The sequence below is a fragment of the Oncorhynchus keta genome, chromosome 32 (genome assembly GCF_023373465.1).
Source record: "Oncorhynchus keta strain PuntledgeMale-10-30-2019 chromosome 32, Oket_V2, whole genome shotgun sequence".
NCBI lineage: Eukaryota > Metazoa > Chordata > Actinopteri > Salmoniformes > Salmonidae > Oncorhynchus > Oncorhynchus keta.
In genome coordinates this window covers 22,560,322-22,579,604 of record NC_068452.1, presented here as the reverse complement: position 1 = coordinate 22,579,604, position 19,283 = coordinate 22,560,322, and the positions used below count along the sequence as shown (strand labels likewise).

At 44.6% G+C, this 19,283-nt stretch overlaps 1 protein-coding gene across 1 annotated transcript; it reads right to left on the bottom strand.

Annotated features, from left to right (window-relative positions):
- Window positions 1–5,333: 5,333 nt before the first annotated feature.
- On the bottom strand, window positions 5,334–13,805 carry LOC118384510 (beta-1,3-N-acetylglucosaminyltransferase lunatic fringe-like). Its single transcript, XM_035771110.2, has 7 exons — window positions 13,227–13,805; window positions 8,303–8,351; window positions 7,914–8,016; window positions 7,664–7,817; window positions 7,292–7,543; window positions 7,092–7,177; window positions 5,334–6,947 (listed from the first exon to the last, which is right to left on the bottom strand). The coding sequence occupies exons 1-7, from the start codon at window positions 13,656–13,658 to the stop codon at window positions 6,881–6,883; spliced, it is 1,143 nt and encodes a 380-aa protein (XP_035627003.1). The 5' UTR covers window positions 13,659–13,805; the 3' UTR covers window positions 5,334–6,880.
- Between the last annotated feature and the right edge of the window lie 5,478 nt (window positions 13,806–19,283).

Below are 19,283 nucleotides of genomic sequence, written 5' to 3'. Positions count from 1 at the left end.
GTATCCCTTTTCATTCCTAGGCTTTGAGGGGCGTCTTGCCTCCTGGGCAAAACTAATGCCTTGAACCAATGTTTTTCCACCACCTCTGGTTTAACAAGGTACATTTTCACATTAGTTTGCCACACTTGCTGTGAATGTGGCCACATTCCACCTGTAGAGCTATTGTGTTAGAAAGCAGGGAGACTGTCTTGTTGCTGGTTGGTTGCTGGTTGGCTCTTAGGCCTAATATATGGAATGATTGAACTGAGCCCCATTTGAAGTGTAGCACACCTATAACAGTAATCCTAGATCACAGATGTATTAGTGGGATTTGGTATAGGTTATGAATAAACAGCATTACGCAATAGCTGTAATATACTGTATTTAAACTGAAAATCTCATGAGGCATACATGGCAGTAATCAAGCTTCAGTCAACACGTAGCTTGGAGTCATATATCTCTCTTGAGTGTCTGCCGGGGGAGAGGCCTGGGGAAGGTGCTGTCTGTCCAGAGAATTCATTTGCATCCAGATTTGCATTCCATGCAAAAGCTTGTGTCTTGCACACCCCTAAGACACTTACACAAGAAACCAGACTTCTTCAGTTCAATGTGTGCTCGAGTCCCTAAGTTAGGACTGTTTCCCTACATGTGGAAAGGAAATGTTCTATTTTGTTGCCTCCACTATCAAATCAACCTTTCTTGTGTATCTCTGCTGAAGATCTCTTTGGTGTTATACAGTAAGAACAGGCCTCCTTCCTTGTGTACATTTCAGAATGTGTTGTAATGGGGGTCAAATTATTATAGGCGTGTCAACCTAGTGTTCAGCTGGTAAAGATGGTCAGTCTTCATCTCCCCAACATCTAGCATGTCTTTTACGCGACACAACCTGGGGTGTAAGAGCTGACGGTGATATTTGCATATCTGAGAGTAGCATGGTTTGAAATACTGATCTCTGCTATTACTGATGTTATTACTGATGTTAACGCAGAGGGTGTGAGCCCAAGCGTCACTCAACAGCTCTGCAGGTGCCAATGTTATCACTGTAGAACACTGGAGTGGGAAGAGTTAAACCCCAGGGCATAAAGTACTGACTTCATGAGCTAATCCTTGTTCCCCAAGTATAATGGAGTTAGCGTTTCTCCCTCGTTTCTCCCTCGGATGCTGGCCCATGTTGACTCCAATGCTTCCCACAGTTGTGTCAAGTTTGCTGGATGTCCTTTGGTTGGTGGACCATTCATGACACACATGGGAAATACACATGTTGAGTGTGGTAAAAACCCAGCAGCGTTGCAGTTCTTGACACAAGCTGATGCGCCTGGCACCTACTACCATTCCCCATTCTATGGCACTTAATTCTTTTGTCTTGAAATTTCACTCTCTGAATGGCACAATCCTTCTTTAACTTGTCTCCTCCCCTTCATCTACACTGATTGAAGTGGATTTAACAAATGACATCAATATGGGATTGTAGCTTACACCTGGATTCACCTGGTCAGTCTATGTCATGGAAAGAGGAAACGTTCCTAATGTTTTATATACTCAGTGTATGTTTCTTTAAGTGTAGGAAAGTACTTTGGGCCTAGGGCAGCGATGGTATATGAGTGAGGAATAGGCAGGACAGCCTTTCATGTCTTGAAATAAGTGGATGTTTTCAGATAATTCAAATTATTCAATGTCATGGAAAGTGTTCGAGTACATTATCATTGTCACTATAAGACTGTTGGTGGATAATTCAGTTACAGCTTGTGCCAACAGGAATGAATTGCCCAGCACTCAGATCAAATAATTCAATAATCATGAGTTACAGGCACAGCCTTTCTGAGTCGGTGTGGAATGGATGGGGGAGATCAAGCTATTGGCTGAACACACAGGAACTGTTTTACCTGCTGTGGGACACTGTAGAAGGTCCCTTACCTTACCCAATGGACCTTTCAAGAGGCTACGGTATATAGATGGATCGGTCTGGGTGGAGTCTGCAGCACTCCTCTTAAGGCTGGATCTTCACGATAGTCTGTTCAAGGACACTGTCTTCACAAATAATAGCCACTCTGTATTTCAAGCGAGCTTTCACTTCTAGAGATAGTTGACACCTGGATTATGGTAAAGACAGCCTTCCCAGCTTTTGAGTAAATGTTGAGAAAGCGGATTAAGCCCCCAGCCAGTTGCTGTGAGTGCTCCCTCCCAGTGGGGCTATAGAGAACCGTCCTGCCACTCCAGCCACTCCTAATCCTACAGACACCGTGGGCTGTTAATTGGAGACTGTCTGGGTGGGTGATCTGCATGGGAAAGCCACAGTGACAGCGTGCGAGTCACCAGCGTCTCCGCAATCCCCGGCGCGCTGTGGAATGTTTGTCTCCTGGCAGTTGTTCCAACGACGCCTTCCCTACCTCGCCAGATTTGAGCCTTGTGCCAGGATTCACCATGAACATCACTGCAGGAGTTTCCTAATCCACACCACCACTGCCCCACTGCCCAATGCCATTCCATTGTCAGAAAGTCATTTATTAATTGACACATAAATGTAGATAATACCCACTGGGTACAGACGTCAATTCATCGTCTATTCCACATTGGTTGAATGTAATTCCGAGGCTGTAACACAACCGGCCGTGATTGGGAGTCCCATAGGGCGGCGCACAATTGTCCCAGCGTCGTCCGGGTTTGGACAGTGTAGGCAGTCATTGTAAATAATAATTTTTCCTTAACAGACTTGCCTAGTTAAATAAAGGTTTAATAAAACAAATATTTTAAAAATTGAATTGAGATGTGGAAACTGCATTGACTCAACCAGTGTGTGCCCAGTGGGTCTGAATGAAAACAAGGCAGACCTCCCTAATAAAGCAGACTTTTCGTGTGTACTTTGACACATCTGAACCAACAGCAAGCAGTGAGGTGCGAGATGTAACACCTATGAGGCTATAGATTCTCTGAGGTGTTAAAGTGTCTTATCAGCAGGATACAGACAGTCCCAGATCATCACCGTCTACAGCCATCTCTGACACTTCTCTGTAGATAAAATGATAGTTGGATCAACTGTTGAATGTGTCCACCAAATGAGTCAGAGTGAGTCACAATGCAACTATCTTACCTCAGGAGTGTTTAACAGGTTTGCTTTCATGTTTCATTATCAAGGCACCAGTTGTTCTGGTGTTTACATTGCACATTTTTTTGGGGGGGGATTTCATGATTTAAATATAGTTATAGTTGTAATGTTTGGAATCCTACTCGCTCTATTATCGGCCTACACGTTCTCAAGTAGGTTGGGAGCTTTTTTAGACAGGAAGCACCCATTAAATGGACCGTCTGGGAAAAGGCGGAACTCAGACAGTCTGTAGCGTCTGAAGTGGAGGGGAACCAGTCAAAACAAATAGAAAACCTTTAAGTCCGTGTGTGTTTAAAGTACTTCTGAATTCATGTCAACTGCCACATGGGAGTTCTCAGAACTGTCATTAAAAGGGTGGCAGAGCAGACAGACAGAGTCTAGATACGTCAGCTATTCCTGATTACTGACGCCCAGGGTTAAAGCCACAAGTACAGCGAGGGTGAGGGCAGACATCCCCCCCCCCACCCCGGTTCTGTTTCAACATTGTGTCGAGTCACCAGAAGAGATGAGGTTACAGGGCTGTAGCATCCTGTTGTTGCTCTCTGATAACCCTCTCACCAGTTACATGTCTTTCTGTTTGTCATCTGTCACCTGTCTCATACACTCAGGACTTCCATTCAGTGGGACTGTAGCTTATCTCTCAAAGCATATTTTAATCTTTTGACTCACCCACTTTACATTTACAGTCATTTGTCAATTTTGAAAACATTTCATGTGAAGGGATGAAGGACCCATCAGTGAAGCTGAGCATGTGAGACAAATTACCAGAGAAAACAACCAGACCACAAAGCCATAATCATAGCTTGGCTTGGTGATATGTAGTGGGAAAAGTTATAGGCCCTTAATGTGCCTGAAGCTCAGTTTCAAACAGACATCTGTCATCAAGCTCTCTCTCTCTCTCTCTCTGTTCTCTCCTCTCCAGTGACACATGAAATGATAACTGACCCTCCAATCTTTATGGAGGTTTGAACTGAGGGTGAAATGTATTATATGACACAGGCGTGTTAAAGCCATCACTCAAGTAACCATATCCATTTAACCAGCGGCTGGTTGGGTAAAACTGTTTCCTGACTAACCCAGAGGAAGGAAGGGTTTCTTGACTGGCACTGGACCCATGTGAACAGCATAAAAATGGCTAAAGTACATAAACTCTTGTACAATTAAGTGGTAAGTCGCAGATGTGTCCTCGTAATAACACGTCTTCTTCGGCGCCGAGAGCAGTTTGATATTTCACTTAGAAAAACAAAGGTTTTTATATTAATAACAAATCCTCAATTGAAGAGTAATGTCATCTCCTACAGCTTTGGCTCTGAAGTCTGGTCTGACTCACAGGGTTACAGAAACGTTACCTTGGTCTGTAATTTCAAAACCTAGAGGGATGAAAACTTCTGAGCTTTTCTGCACTTTGCTACAGGTGAGACTGCATTGGTTGAGTGATGGACGTTGTTGGGTCGAGTACCCTTCAGATCAGGCAGGGCTACTGTTTATTTACAGTAAGAGGGGTACAATATGGGATACACAATGCTTTACCTACAATTCATCATCGCCAAACTGTTTTCCCAAGGCTCTCCATCACTGTAAGATGAATGATTTCCATCTTGGCATAGAATTCTCATGTCTGAAGAAAAGCAGTGGCTCGGTCTGTCAGACACACAGAAATGTCACATCTGATCACAACTTCAGTGGAATTAGGATTGTGACACATGGAGAACTGCGGTTTGTTTATTTTCTCGCAATCCTTTCGATTGCAACAATGTCCTTTCCCATACCCAGTGTTGTAGACTAATAAATAAAGTCGGAGTTGTGGCATTTAAGTGCTTCCAATTAGCATTATAATTTACACCCTGGGCCTCGGCCAACATTCAGACTCACTGGGAGAGGATGTTTGCCTAAATGCTTTAGTGAGACAAGCACAGAGCTTTAGACAGAGTACATAAGCATTTGGGCATTACCATTTCGCCCTTTTCTTTGGCATGGTTGTGAGAGATGACCAAGTTCACAATGATCGTTTTTAATCATCATGCCTGGGTGTGCCCTCTGACAGTTACATATCAAATCATGGCAAGTTATGACACCCTATGTCATCCCTTCTAAATAATGGCGTGATTGAATAAGCTGATATTTCGTTCACACACTAACACCATCTGTAAAATACAAGGATGGTTTATTCCATTCTAGCCTTTATGTAGAAGGAGATCTGTAATCATGCTATGAATGGAATGTAATAGAAAACAAAAACACAAAACAAAGATTGTTTCTCAGCGGTTATCCAACTTTATTTCAAAGCGTCATGTTCAGGCACCACACGGGTTCCTATGGTAATAACATCAGGATTTGATCAAAATCCCTGAGAAGCTAACAGAACCATCCAGACACTGGAGGATAAATAACAGCCCTTTAGCGCAGTTACAACAAGCAGTGAAAAACATGTCCAGGTCGTCAAAATCATTTACATTCTAATCCTCGATATACACATTTAGCATTTCAACTAAAAAGGCACAGTACACAAATACTGCTTTATAATTAACATGTACAATCCTACCCAATATGGGTTGTTTACAGAGGAAGAACACCTCTGTGTGTGTAAACACTGGTGTTGCTCTTGCAAAGCTCAATACAAAACCAACCCGCATACTCACTGAGGAATAAGCTAGACTAGTGTACATGGCTCTCCATCAATCCATTTTGTGCAAAACGTATCAGAGAGTATTACATGTGTTGAAGGTCATCTAAAGAAGGTCAATATAAACTCTCAGTGGAAGAGTTGGAGGTCATTTAGTTACTTCACAAGAGCAAGCAAAAGTTAATTTCAAACCCAGCTGTGCAATTTTTAAACAAGACCATCTTCAAAACGAATCAACAGTTGATTGTAACAAAGAAGAAAAATCAATATCTTTGCTATATATTATTTTCCCTGATTCTATCAAATGCAAGGAATGTTATTAAATACAATCAAATCTAGAGATATTGATCTTTTTGGGGTTGTCATTACATCCGTTGGTTTTGACACAGCTGTGAAACATATCTAAGGATGTCAATTCTGTCAACTCATTCATTTAAAACTATCAATAAGGGGAAAAGTGCTTATTCCTGATATACCTCAGATTTTATAACCTGACGGCACATTTGGAAAACTGCCTTCTGCCAGCTCAAATCATATTAGTAATAACACTGACAAATCATTAACAAAAAGGACCAAAATATCTTCATATTATTGTTTTTGTCCGGAGTCTTCTGAAATGAACAAAAAAAAAAATAAACCACCAAAACTCCCAAAATGAAAACCATTTCCTCCACAATCTCAGACATTCTGACCGTCTGATTATTTCTATAGAACCTAAAAGGGTCACCTTGAATGGCTCCAAAACCCAGAAGAAACTAAAAGAAATTTAACAATAAAGCAAACAATTCAACGGAAATTCAACAAATGAATCACGTAAAGCTGGCAAAAGGCTTGGATATATAAGTAGTACATTCTATAAGAATTGCAAATACAATTACAAGCAACATTTAAAACACAACACACTGATTGCCTGCAAAGCCATAATGCTTTAAGCTCCTTCCCACTAAGTGCCTGCCTGGCTCCTCTGCCCCTATGCCAGGGGAGGAACCAAGACACCACACAGGAAGGAAATGTCCCAAGGCGGGCCGCACAGCAGCCCAGTAAAACTATCAGAGTCCGTGTGCCACTGAAACAAAAATACAGTGACATCACAGTCCGATACCAAACACGGGTCCCCACCAGCCTTTCAGATACCGAGGCACGGCGGGGACGAGGATACCAAAGGAGCCGGTCACCTAGTAGGCAACCTGAAGCGGACACCAAGGGGTGTCTGGGTACAGCAAACAGTGCACAGACTTAAACCTGGAACACAAGGAGAGAGAGAAAGAGACATGGAGGTTAGATTAACAGAGAAAAAAAGATACACTCTCTTTACAGTCAAGATAGTTCAAGTAGAGTAGGATCGCCATTTGTGTATTAGTAGTCATGCAGAGTGTAATGTCTTACCTTGATGGGTCTTCCTCCACAGGGAAAGCCCCTTTCATATTGATGATGTTCCTCTTGTTCTCAAACATTCCATAACTCAATGTGATCTGGAATAAGCAAATACGAGAAAGAAATAAGCAACCCTTCCCAATAAGTTCTGATAAATAATTCAACTCTATTCTCACAGTGAAACGACGGACGGACACACGTTCACATCTCACCTGTTTGTGAAGTTCAGATCTGGACACCTGCTGCAGGTTCTCCAGATGGGAGTGGAAGAAGTTGCTGCGGGTCAGAGGCACCCCCAGCACCGACTCAATGATGTAGCCGATGGTGCAGTCGTCAGGCAGACGAATCTTCTCTGCCGTGTTCATAAAATGGCCGCCACTGGCCCATGGGCTCATCTTCAAAGCCAGGCCTCGACTCACACAGAAGCCGGCTCCCCCAGTAGCAAACCAGAAGTTTACTGGTCTCTGGAAGAAGAAAACAAATAATAATGTTAAGTTGTTGTTATGCAACCTTTCTGAAGCATCTCAAACTTCTAATAACCAATTGAAAAGTTGTCATAGGCCAGGGGGGCTAAGTGCACCTACCATCTTGTTGTCTCCTAGCCTCTCTGTGGCCTCGATGGGCCGGTCCAGGCTGGGCTTGCCAATATACATGTCCTGGGTGTGGGGGTAGTGGGACAGCAGCTTCACCAGAGTCCTCATGTTAACGTAGTTATCATCATCCACGTGACAAAACCACCTAAGAGGGGAAAACATTGTTAAAGCGTTACAATTACTATCAAATCTAGAATGATATACAGCCTGGGTAAATTCATCACTTTAAATAGACACTTACTTTTTCCCAGACTCTATGAACTTGTCGTACTCCACAGCCATCTTGCAGGATAGAGCTTGGCGGCTGTGTGCTGCTGAACAGTTGGTGTTGATGGCGTGACTCCCTGTAGGAACAATGAGGGAGGAGATGGTGAGTTACAAACTAGTACCTTACTCGCTAGTTAATGCAAGTAATTGTAACTATAGCACTGTTAGAGCCTTAACGTCATCTGCCACTAAGACTACATGCCCCAGGAGCTCAAAGCAACACATTCCATGGGGATTAAAATAGGGGCTTGGTTTCTCACTATCAAATCTGGACGTTTAATGATAAACTAATTCCAGCTACTGTTCATGTTAAGATAAATATAAAATAACAACTAAAATGCTTCTAAAAAATCCCAAACTCACCAACTTTCTTCTTCAGCTCCTCATCTTCTCCGTCTGTGAAGATGTATGTCTGAAAAGGAGGGAAAATGCATCAGATCACGTTGTGGGAGTGGAAATCCATGAAATCAAAGCCCCTTACAGAACAAGTGGTGGCACAAGAATCAACTGGAGTCCAAACTACAGATGTCCTTGTTCACCATACATCGAATTCAGTGTGATGACCATCTATCAGCAGTCGTTTATGCATGTGGAGAACACATGGAGTTAAACAAGCTCCACTCTAATAAAGGCCTCTTGTGCAAGGTTCCCCTCTCTCCATGGCAACTGTGCAGGTCCCCCAAAAGTATCCCAGACATAGAACAAAGAGGGAGGCAACCAACTCGACACCACTGACCCCCAACACCATTCTGGATCTGTACCCACTCCCAAGCTCCAACATGTTGACTAGAAATAGAAATCGATGGCCATCATTCAGATATGATCATTTCAGCACCACCTGTGTGACACACAATAAAAGGTCTTAGCAGCCAAAGAATAAAACTGTCAAGGTTAGAACCCTGCAGGCTGGTGTTTAGTTAACAACAAAAGGCAGCCTCAGTGGCACACTTAAAAGAGCAGGTAGGGATTAGGGGTTGTTTTATGGTAGGTAAGGGCTTAGCAGGTGCTAGGCAGCCCTCCCCCAGGCAGACAGGGCTGATGAAAGGGCCCCCATGGCCTGTTTGTGTCTGCCGTTGCCTGTTTGTGTGTGTGTGTGTGTGTGTCTGCCGTTGCCTGTTTGTGTGTGTGTGTGTGTCTGCCGTTGCCTGTTTGTGTGCGTGTGTGTGTCTGCCGTTGCCTGTTTGTGTGCGTGTGTGTGTCTGCCGTTGCCTGTTTGTGTGCGTGTGTGTGTCTGCCGTTGCCTGTTTGTGTGTGTGTGTGTGTGTGTCTGCCGTTGCCTGTTTGTGTGTGTGTGTGTGTGTGTCTGCCGTTGCCTGTTTGTGTGCGTGTGTGTGTGTGTGTCTGCCGTTGCCTGTTTGTGTGCGTGCGTGCGTGTGTGTGTCTGCCGTTGCCTGTTTACTCTTCCCCTCTTGTGAGACAGCACCTGCCTTATCTCCGCAGCGTGCCCCAACACGCCAGGTAGCAGCGCGCACTCAGCCCCACTCCCTCCTTCCCTTTCTCGCGACCCCCCAACAGTTTATGACAACTGAACCAACCCCACATTTCCACTAATTGCTTTCTGCCACTGACTGTTGAGCAGCAACAGCCATCTGAGATCTGTATCTTAACAGTGGGGCTGGCTAAGTTCATGCCAGAGGGCGATAAGGCAAAGACCTTCACTTTTCTAATAACTCCCCTCCCATTTCTACAGTTCAGTACTATCTGCCATCGGTGCCAAAGATTTATCTGATTGGTTTGCACAACAAACAGGGAGCAGATGTTGTGCGATGGATGCTGCAAGGCCCTGGGCCTGTGTTTGTTTAAGGAAGGGTGGTGGTTTCACTGATAAAGGGATCAGAGGCTGGCGCTGTTTGCTTTAAGTCCCGCTGAATGGACAGCCTAATCACTGAGGCAGCTGCCAGCGCGACCTGGGTACTGACAGACAGGGGTCGAGTGGGGCTGATGGGGGGGTCTCACTGCTGATTAGTAAATGCAAATCTGTGTGGTCATTCACCCCCACTTCAAGCTTCTACCCATCCCCCGTTCACCCCCTCTCTCACCACCCCATACACTGTACCTCTTCAATAGAACAATGCCGGGTGTTTTCATGCTGGGTAAAGTCCTCCACTGGGTAAATTCTAACTATGTTGGCTGGGATTTGCATACAGCTGCAGCAGTTAACTAAAGAGAAGTCTCCAAAGGGCTAAATGGCTTTTGTCTTAACTGAAACATTAAAGAAGTCACTGGAATACTAATTCATTCACCCCCATAATTTCATAAATAACAAGTCCTGCCCCGTGAGGAGCATAACCCGTAGTTTTTTTTATGATGGGGGGCTGCATTCCTCCCCACCAAAGAAAGGCCTGGCACAGCCCAGTCTGAGCAGAGCATGGTGCCTGGCTGGCTGTCTCAAGATCCCCGGTAAGGAAGGGCACGGACTGCACTCCCCTCCACACATCTCCCTCCATCAACAACCACGTACTCCGCCCCCCTCACTCAACCATGTCGCGTTCTCCCTTCCCTTTAGCCTTTAGCACAGCACTAAAGTCACTGGAGTGTGGATTACAGTACAGGACAGAGAACAGGCCACCTACAGACACACAATGACACTTTCCCACTCTCTGACCAGCTGGATATTCAGACTCATTCCTTCATACTGTGAAAGGCTTTTTGATTAACTCAACAATGGAGCCAAGTCTTCTTCAGAACTGCCAGACGTACAGACGCTCGTTTTGGGAGTGCTGGCGAATTAGTATAATTTCAATTAAAAATGGAATGCATATCAAACCACTATGATGTCACTGCCAGTGCCAGGCTACCAGCTGTTCTGTCCAGACACAACCAAAGTCAATACCCTTATAATGCCCATTGATGTGTAGTTTAGAGCTAGATTTCAACCTGTGTTTTGTAGCTAGTTATGTACTGCAGAGCCCAGAGTACTACAAGCCAGAAAACGCTGTTGCTGCACAGTTTGTTCTCTCATTGTTGTGAGACTCACTCACGAGGGAAGCTGCATTGTTCCAGGGGGGAAATCTGCTGAAACACCGGAAACAACGGCTTACTATTTGAACAACCCGTGCATAATAACGAGTTGTAAACTTTTAAAAAAAAAAGTATTTATCATATTATGTCACAGTACTTTTGCTTACTCACTAACTTATGACTCACAAAAAATGGGCCTTTCACTAAACCAACTTTTCTTTGACCCAAATCATTTCCCCCCCCAATAATTTATTTCATTTGATGTAATAAAAAACAAACTTCTTTACATTACATTTAAGTCATTTAGCAGACGCTCTTATCCAGAGCGACTTACAAATTGGTGCATTCACCTTATGACATCCAGTGGAACAGCCACTTTACAATAGTGCATCTAAATCTTTTAGGGGGGTGAGAAGGATTACTTATCCTATCCTAGGTATTCCTTAAAGAGGTGGGGTTTCAGGTGTCTCCGGAAGGTGGTGATTGACTCCGCTGTCCTTCTGACCATAATACTAAATCGGATATATTAGTCTGCCAGACACAGTAAGCCACAGGCACAATTCTATCATGGTAATCAAAGATTGGATCTACCCTCTATTTACATGTAAACATTATCTGATAGCACGTCCGTTGGCTTAAGGAATTAAGCAAACAGAAAAAGTGTATCTCCTGTGCTGGAAATACAAATTAGGGCTCTGATCTGCCCAGTTTACAGTTCTAGTCAGGCCTCACCTGCTGGCAAAATGCCATGATATCTCTACCAGCTACAGACATGATCAACTGGATTCAGTCAGCTGAGCTCCACAGGTGTTCATCAATTGAGCATTATCATATAGCCTGGGTGCAGATGTCCATATGTGCCGAGACCGGATTCCTATGACTGGCATTAGAGCCATCCTTTGTTCTCTAACTTCTGGCCACCTGTCAGGCTTCCTCCAGGAACTCCCATTTGTATTGTGGGCCCAGGCTGTCCTTTATGCCTGCACTGTATCCCACCAGCTGCCTGATTAAACCCTGCAGTTAACCCATCTCAGAGAGAGAGAGAGAGTTGACTTACATCATCCACTACAGTAAGCACAACACTCTCAATGTCCATGTAAACTGCTACTCCCCAAACTCTATTGACAGCCCATCTTACTGAGAATAAACCTGTCCTGAAGTAGGGGGGGGGGGGCTAGGACAGATGTCAGATAGACTTCCCCTGTATCTTTCCCCTATATCGGATGTAGTAAACTCACCACAGACCATTATGGAATGGAGGGAGTTTTTGGAGGGAGTTTTTTGAATGGGCTACTGTATTTGATCATGTGATGCATCTTATGTGTTCAAAGTTCCATTTTCTCACCCCACTTCCTCTGCATACAAAGAGAGACAGTGTTGCCATGACTAACCTTCAAAACACCCAAAACAGAGTGGGGTTTGGCTTGGGATGGAGAGAAGAGTTCTCAAAAGAAGGTGGATAAAGAATGTGAGATTGTGCCCGAGGAGAATTTAATTTACTTTTGAAAAATATGCGTGACAACTCTGGGTAGTGGATAAAATCACTATGACTCGCCTCTGTTTCCTCTTGACTATGGCTGTGAGTGCCTTTGTGCACCAGTCGAAAACGGCTTGGTTCTCAGGGCTGCATTTTCATACTCAGCGTGCTACTCCCAGCACAAACTTCCCTATAGATGCACCCCTTTGTCCCAAGCATCCCCTTAACGAAGCCCCCCCCCCAGTTTTCCCATCCCTTGGCTGCTGGACCCAGACTCAGCTCCCACGTTTCCATGGGGTCGGCTGAGACAAGGGGGCTGGGAAAGCTTTTCTTCCCCCTCCGAAAGACGCTTTGTTAGCCCTGGAAAGGGGACAGCACTGGGGCTGCTGCTGTGAGACATGCATTGCACCAGGGCATTCACAGGGTCTCCCAAAAGAGGGGGTGAAAGAGGGGAAATGAGGGGGGTGCAAAGGCTTGAAACTGCTCCCTATGTTCTCAGGGGCATCACTCAAGGCAGAATAAAGTGACAGAGCCTAAGGAACTCTGCACAACTAAGAGGGTAACATGGACAGTTCAGGATCAAACAGTTATCACCCATTTCACCTGACATGAGTGGAAAATATGTCTGAGTGGGTCAGCCATAACACTTAACTCTCATTGGTGGCTTGTTGTAAAGCATATTTTATGGGAGAATATTAGGTTTTTTGTAAAAGCATCGTGGTAAATTGCCTAGCCTAAGCATACTAAAAGAAACCTAGTGGAAATATGTTATTGTTTTATTCTAAGTTATGTCCATGGAAGATTTCAAATTAACCATATTCTTCTGATAATGTAGTATTGTTGGCTTACCTGCTGCATGTTTCTAGAGATCCAGGTATCCAGAAGGAGATTCAGTCGAGACTGATGGAACTTCTTTGTGGTCTTGACAGCAATGAAGATGTCATCGGCACTGATGTCCTCTGCGGGGGACGCATCTGTCGCTGACTGAGCGGACCCTGCAGGCTTGTCCGCCTCTCTCCGTCCCCGGGTCAACTTGGAAAAATACGCAGAGAATCCTTTTTTCGTCTGCGCCTCCGAGTTGACCTGTTGCTGAACAGCCTTCACTCCGTCCGTAGCCAAGGTGTCCATGCTCTGGAGTGAGCGCGTCCCCATCTCTCTCTGGTTTGGAACCTCATCTACCTGAACTCTTTGATGCTGCGCGACTACCAAGAGCAACATAAGACAGGTGAATAGCCCACTGGTTATAGAAACAACCGTTTTCTTAACATAACTTTTCGACATGTTGATATATTTCAAAACTACAATATGTAGTTGTATACTGAGAATAACCTAAAATGAAAGTCCATATAGTAATTCTCTCCCGATAGAACAAAGAAATCAAACAGCCGTCCCGTGCGTCTGCATTATTGTAATACAATGCAATTTTGTCCTCGCCCAACTTTATAACCTACCCTTCAAGCTAGCCACGCCTCATGGGCGGTCTGTAATGTGCCATTGCGCTATATTGTGGGGACGCTGAGAAAAGACTCTCCCCCAGGCAGATCTGAATCGTAGATACGCCCACGATATGAGGCGTTTGTGTGCGTGTGTGTGCGCGCGCGCGTGTGTGTGTGTGTGTGTGTGTGTGTGTGTGTGTGTGTGTGTGAGAGAAATAAATTATTTTAAGCCCCTTGTTACTTTTGAATTCCTTGCCCGCCAAAGTTTTCACATTCTGCTTAGCCTACAGCTATTTTCTATAGGCACTTTGCTTGTTCTTGAATCTACTATAAGTTGGCCTTTATAGTAATTTGGTAAATAGAACATCAAATATGATGCTGTGTGAGCATGTGACATATACATTTGAATAAAGAAGTATTATTATCTGGAGGATAAAAAGGTTGCAAGTTCAAATCCCCGAGCTGACAAGTTATACATCTGTTATACATCTGTCGTTCTGCCCCTGAACCCTGAACAGGCAGTTAACCCACTGTTCCTAGGCCGTCATTGAAAATAAGATTTGTTCTTAACTGACTTGCCTAGTTAAATAAAGGTAAAAGAAAAAAGAAAAATGGCATCAGATCCTAAGGTTTTCCTTATCAAGGAAGTCCCATGACAGTTACAGATAAGAGGGAAATATTTACTCTAAGAAAGCAGCAGGTGGACATTGTTTATGTTTTCAGTTAGCACCTTGTCTGCAGCTGGTGATGGTGAAGAGTAAGCATTTTTCAACTAGGCTTGAATAATTAACAAACCTATCTGGCTTTAGTTGGCCCGTTTGTGGGAAGAACATCTGAGCCTCACAATCTACAAGAGATGGTGCCTAACTGAACACATGTGGACTATATTTAGACCACTTATACAAACATCCTTGTGAATGAAACATTTCTTTAGTTTGGTTACAGAGCAGGATTAGGAGTTTACAATGATTGGTTAGGCCTACCATTGGAAACTTCCATTTAGGACCGGTGGATTCTGTAACATTTGGCTACGTTCAACGTCTTACAAATGTCTCTCAGATATAAAAAAGTTGGACTCCTCATTGAAATTCTTTGTGAACTCATTCAAATTCTGCCAAGTGTGGACAGCTTTTTTTCGCCAGCCAAGCAAATGCAATTATTCTGCATTGACCTTGTAAGGGCTTTAAACAGTTGGCAATTCCTCAGCCCTTGTTATTTAAATTCTGTCTCTCAACCAGTGGGGTAGCTGACCCCTAGACTTGACATGAGTTCCAGCAGACCGACTGCCATGCAGCTGGCAGTGACAGGTCTGAATACCCACACTCACTCCCACCAGTCTCAGTCTCAGACCAGGTAATGGCCAATGGACCAAGCAAACTATTGGATGAAAATTATAATCTCATGTTACTAAATGTAAAAAACAGTTTGATGTGAAAAAGTATGTGAATCGTGTGAAATCATCTATTGGTTAGAGGGGTTAGCTTTGAAGTCATATTAAGAATATTCTAACACTGACTATCCTTATTTGCCGTCATCTAGCTAAAGCCCTACCCCACCCCTTCTATTGTTGAGCTAAGTAAACCAGAGTAAATTGGTATGGATACAACCTTTATACTTCAAGTCCTCTTTTTTAACCGACATCCCAAGGACTGGTTGAGCTAAAAGAGGACACATTGTGAGATGGAGGAGAAGAACCAGTAAGAGAACACACTGTTAGATGGAGGAGAAGAACCAGTAAGGGAACAACACACTGTTAGATGGAGGAGAAGAACCAGTAAGAGAACACACTGTTAGATGGAGGAGAAGAACCAGTAAGGGAACACACTGTGAGATGGAAGAGAAGAACCAGTAAGAGAACACACTGTGAGATGGAGGAGAAGAACCAGTAAGAGAACACACTGTGAGATGGAGGAGAAGAAACAGTAAGAGAACACACTGTGAGATGGAGGAGAAGAACCAGTAAGAGAACACACTGTGAGATGGAGGAGAAGAACCAGTAAGAGAACACACTGTGAGATGGAGGAGAAAAACCAGTAAGCCTTTCTCCTTAAATGTCCCTTTAAAACAAACTGAAATGTGGGCTTTTAATCAAACAAAAATCACAAAATGTTACTGAGAAGTAATCCTTTCACTTCAAATTGTTCCTGCCGACAAGTCCTTTTGTGCATCTTTTAAAACTGCTCACAAAAAGGCAGCTAAAAAACAAGTATAAGAAACCAGGGAGAGGGGGTTGTCTCCCTGGCCCTCATTCTTCTTGGATCAACAGGCTCTTTCTCCTGGTTCTGCAAGAGATTCGTCCCACCTCTAAAAAGGCTTTTGGTCAGACAGCTCCTTGGACTCCTGGGACAATGACAGTTGTTAAAATGGCGGGTGAAATGTACTCAGTGAACGTCCTGCTTCTATACCAGCTTCATGCCAGCCACCCCCCCTTTTTGCTCCAGTCTTCCCTCCACTGACAGCAACAAGAAAAACATAAAACCTTCTTTTCCCCTTAAACGGCTCCACCACACCATACAGTACCCCATTCCATCCCACCCTGAGCCCTTCTAACGATGTTACCGCTGAATTTCAATGAATTGAAATCCCCTTTGTAAAGAGTATCCCACTTCCACCAAAGAGTGCCCACAGACCCACCAATAAACACAATAGCGCTTGATCTCTCTCTCTGAACATCTCTGGGGATCTGAATAGAGAGGGCCTGGGGGGCCTGAGTGGGGTGGTTATGATTAGAAGGGTGCTATTTATATTCCTCATTCACTGTAGGATCTATGCACAAAGGGGAGGTAAAGCATTCCTGTCAGTTCTGAGGTCAGTTTGAGAAATATTACTGTTGTTTTTTATTGTTTGTGTCTAGCCACAAAAATGTCTCTGTCAGACCACTTATTGTTAAGGCCTTGTTCTCATCACTGAAACTTACAAAACACATCGACTCAGTGCTGAAAGATTGCACACTCACTGTTGAGAATGACTACATACAGTTTCACCTTGCTCTGTACGTCTATAGGAAGCATCTCAAATCAAATCCAATCAAATTGTATTTGTCACATACACATGGTTAGCAGATGTTAATGCGAGTGTAGCGAAATGCTTGTGCTTCTAGTTCCGACAATGCAGTGATAACCAACAAGTAATCTAACTAACAATTCCAAAACTACTGTCTTATACACAGTGTAAGGGGATAAAGAATATGTACATAAGGATATATGAATGAGTGATGGTACAGAGCAGCATACAGTAGATGGTATCGAGTACAGTATATACATATGAGATGAGTGTGTAGACAAAGTAAACAAAGTGGCATAGTTAAAGTGGCTAGTGATACATGTATTACATAAGGATGCAGTCGATGATGTAGAGTACAGTATATACATATGCATATAAGATGAATAATGTAGGGTAAGTAACATTATATAAGGTAGCATTGTTTAAAGTGGCTAGTGATATAATTTCCCATTATTAAAGTGGCTGAAGTTGGGTCAGTGTCAATGTCAGTGTGTTGGCAGCAGCCACTCAATGTTAGTGGTGGCTGTTTAACAGTCTGATGGCCTTGAGATAGAAGCTGTTTTTCAGTCTCTCGGTCCCAGCTTTGATGCACCTGTACTGACCTCGCCTTCTGGATGATAGCGGGGTGAACAGGCAGTGGCTCGGGTGGTTGATGTCCGTGATGATCTTTATGGCCTTCCTGTAACATTGGGTGGTGTAGGTGTCCTGGAGGGCAGGTAGTTTGCCCCCGGTGATGCGTTGTGCAGACCTCACTACCCTCTGGAGAGCCTTACGGTTGAGGGCGGAGCAGTTGCCGTATCAGGCGGTGATACAGCCCGCCAGGATGCTCTCGATTGTGCATCTGTAGAAGTTTGTGAGTGCTTTTGGTGACAAGCCGAATTTCTTCAGCCTCCTGAGGTTGAAGAGGCGCTGCTGCGCCTTCTTCACGACGCTGTCAGTGTGAGTGGACCAATTCAGTTTGTCTGTGATGTGTATGCCGAGGAACTTAAAACTTGCTACCCTCTCCACTACTGTTCCATCGATGTGGATAGGGGGTGTTCCTCTGCTGTTTCCTGAAGTCCACAATCACCTCCTTAGTTTTGTTGACGTTGAGTGTGAGGTTATTTTCCTGACACCACACTCCGAGGGCCCTCACCTCCTCCCTGTAGGCCGTCTCGTCGTTGTTGGTAATCAAGCCTACCACTGTTGTGTCGTCCGCAAACTTGATGATTGAGTTGGAGCGTGCGTGGCCACGCAGTCGTAGGTGAACAGGGAGTACAGGAGAGGGCTCAGAACGCACCCTTGTGGGGCCCCCGTGTTGAGGATCAGCGGGGAGGAGATGTTGTTGCCTACCCTCACCACCTGGGGGCGGCCCATCAGGAAGTACAGTACCCAGTTGCACAGGGCGGGGTCGAGACCCAGGGTCTCGAGCTTGATGACGAGCTTGGAGGGTACTATGGTGTTGAATGCCGAGCTGTAGTCGATGAACAGCATTCTCACATAGGTATTCCTCTTGTCCAGGTGGGTTAGGGCAGTGTGCAATGTGGTTGAGATTGCATCGTCTGTGGACCTATTTGGGCGGTAAGCAAATTGGAGTGGGTCTAGGGTGTCAGGTAGGGTGGAGGTGATATGGTCCTTGACTAGTCTCTCAAAGCACTTCATGATGACGGAAGTGAGTGCTACGGGGTGGTAGTCGTTTAGCTCAGTTACCTTAGCTTTCTTGGGAACAGGAACAATGGTGGCCCTCTTGAAGCATGTGGGGACAGCAGACCGGTATAGGGATTGATTGAATATGTCCGTAAACACACCGGTCAGCTGGTCTGCGCATGCTATGAGGGCGCGGCTGAGGATGCCGTCTGGGCCTGCGGCCTTGCGAGGGTTAACACGTTTAAATGTCTTACTCACCTCGGCTGCAGTGAAGGAGAGTCCGCATGTTTTCGTTGCAGGCCGTGTCAGTGGCACTGTATTGTCCTCAAAGCGGGCAAAAAAGTTATTTAGTCTGCCTGGGAGCAAGACATCCTGGTCCTTGATTAGGCTGGTTTTCTTCTTGTAGTCCGTGATTGACTGTAGACCCTGCCACATGCCTCTTGTGTCTGAGCCGTTGAATTGAGATTCTACTTTGTCTCTGTACTGACGCTTAGCTTGTTTAATAGCCTTGCGGAGGGAATAGCTGCATTGTTTATATTCGGTCATGTTACCAGACACCTTGCCCTGATTAAAAGCAGTGGTTTGCGCTTTCAGTTTCACGTGAATGCTGCCATCAATCCACGGTTTCTGGTTAGGGAATGTTTTAATCGTTGCTATGGGAACGACATCTTCAACGCACGTTCTAATGAACTCGCACACCGAATCAGCGTATTCGTCAATATTTTTATCTGACGCAATACGAAACATGTCCCAGTCCACGTGATGGAAGCAGTCTTGGAGTGTGGAGTCAGCTTGGTCGGACCAGCGTTGGACAGACCTCAGCGTGGGAGCCTCTTGTTTA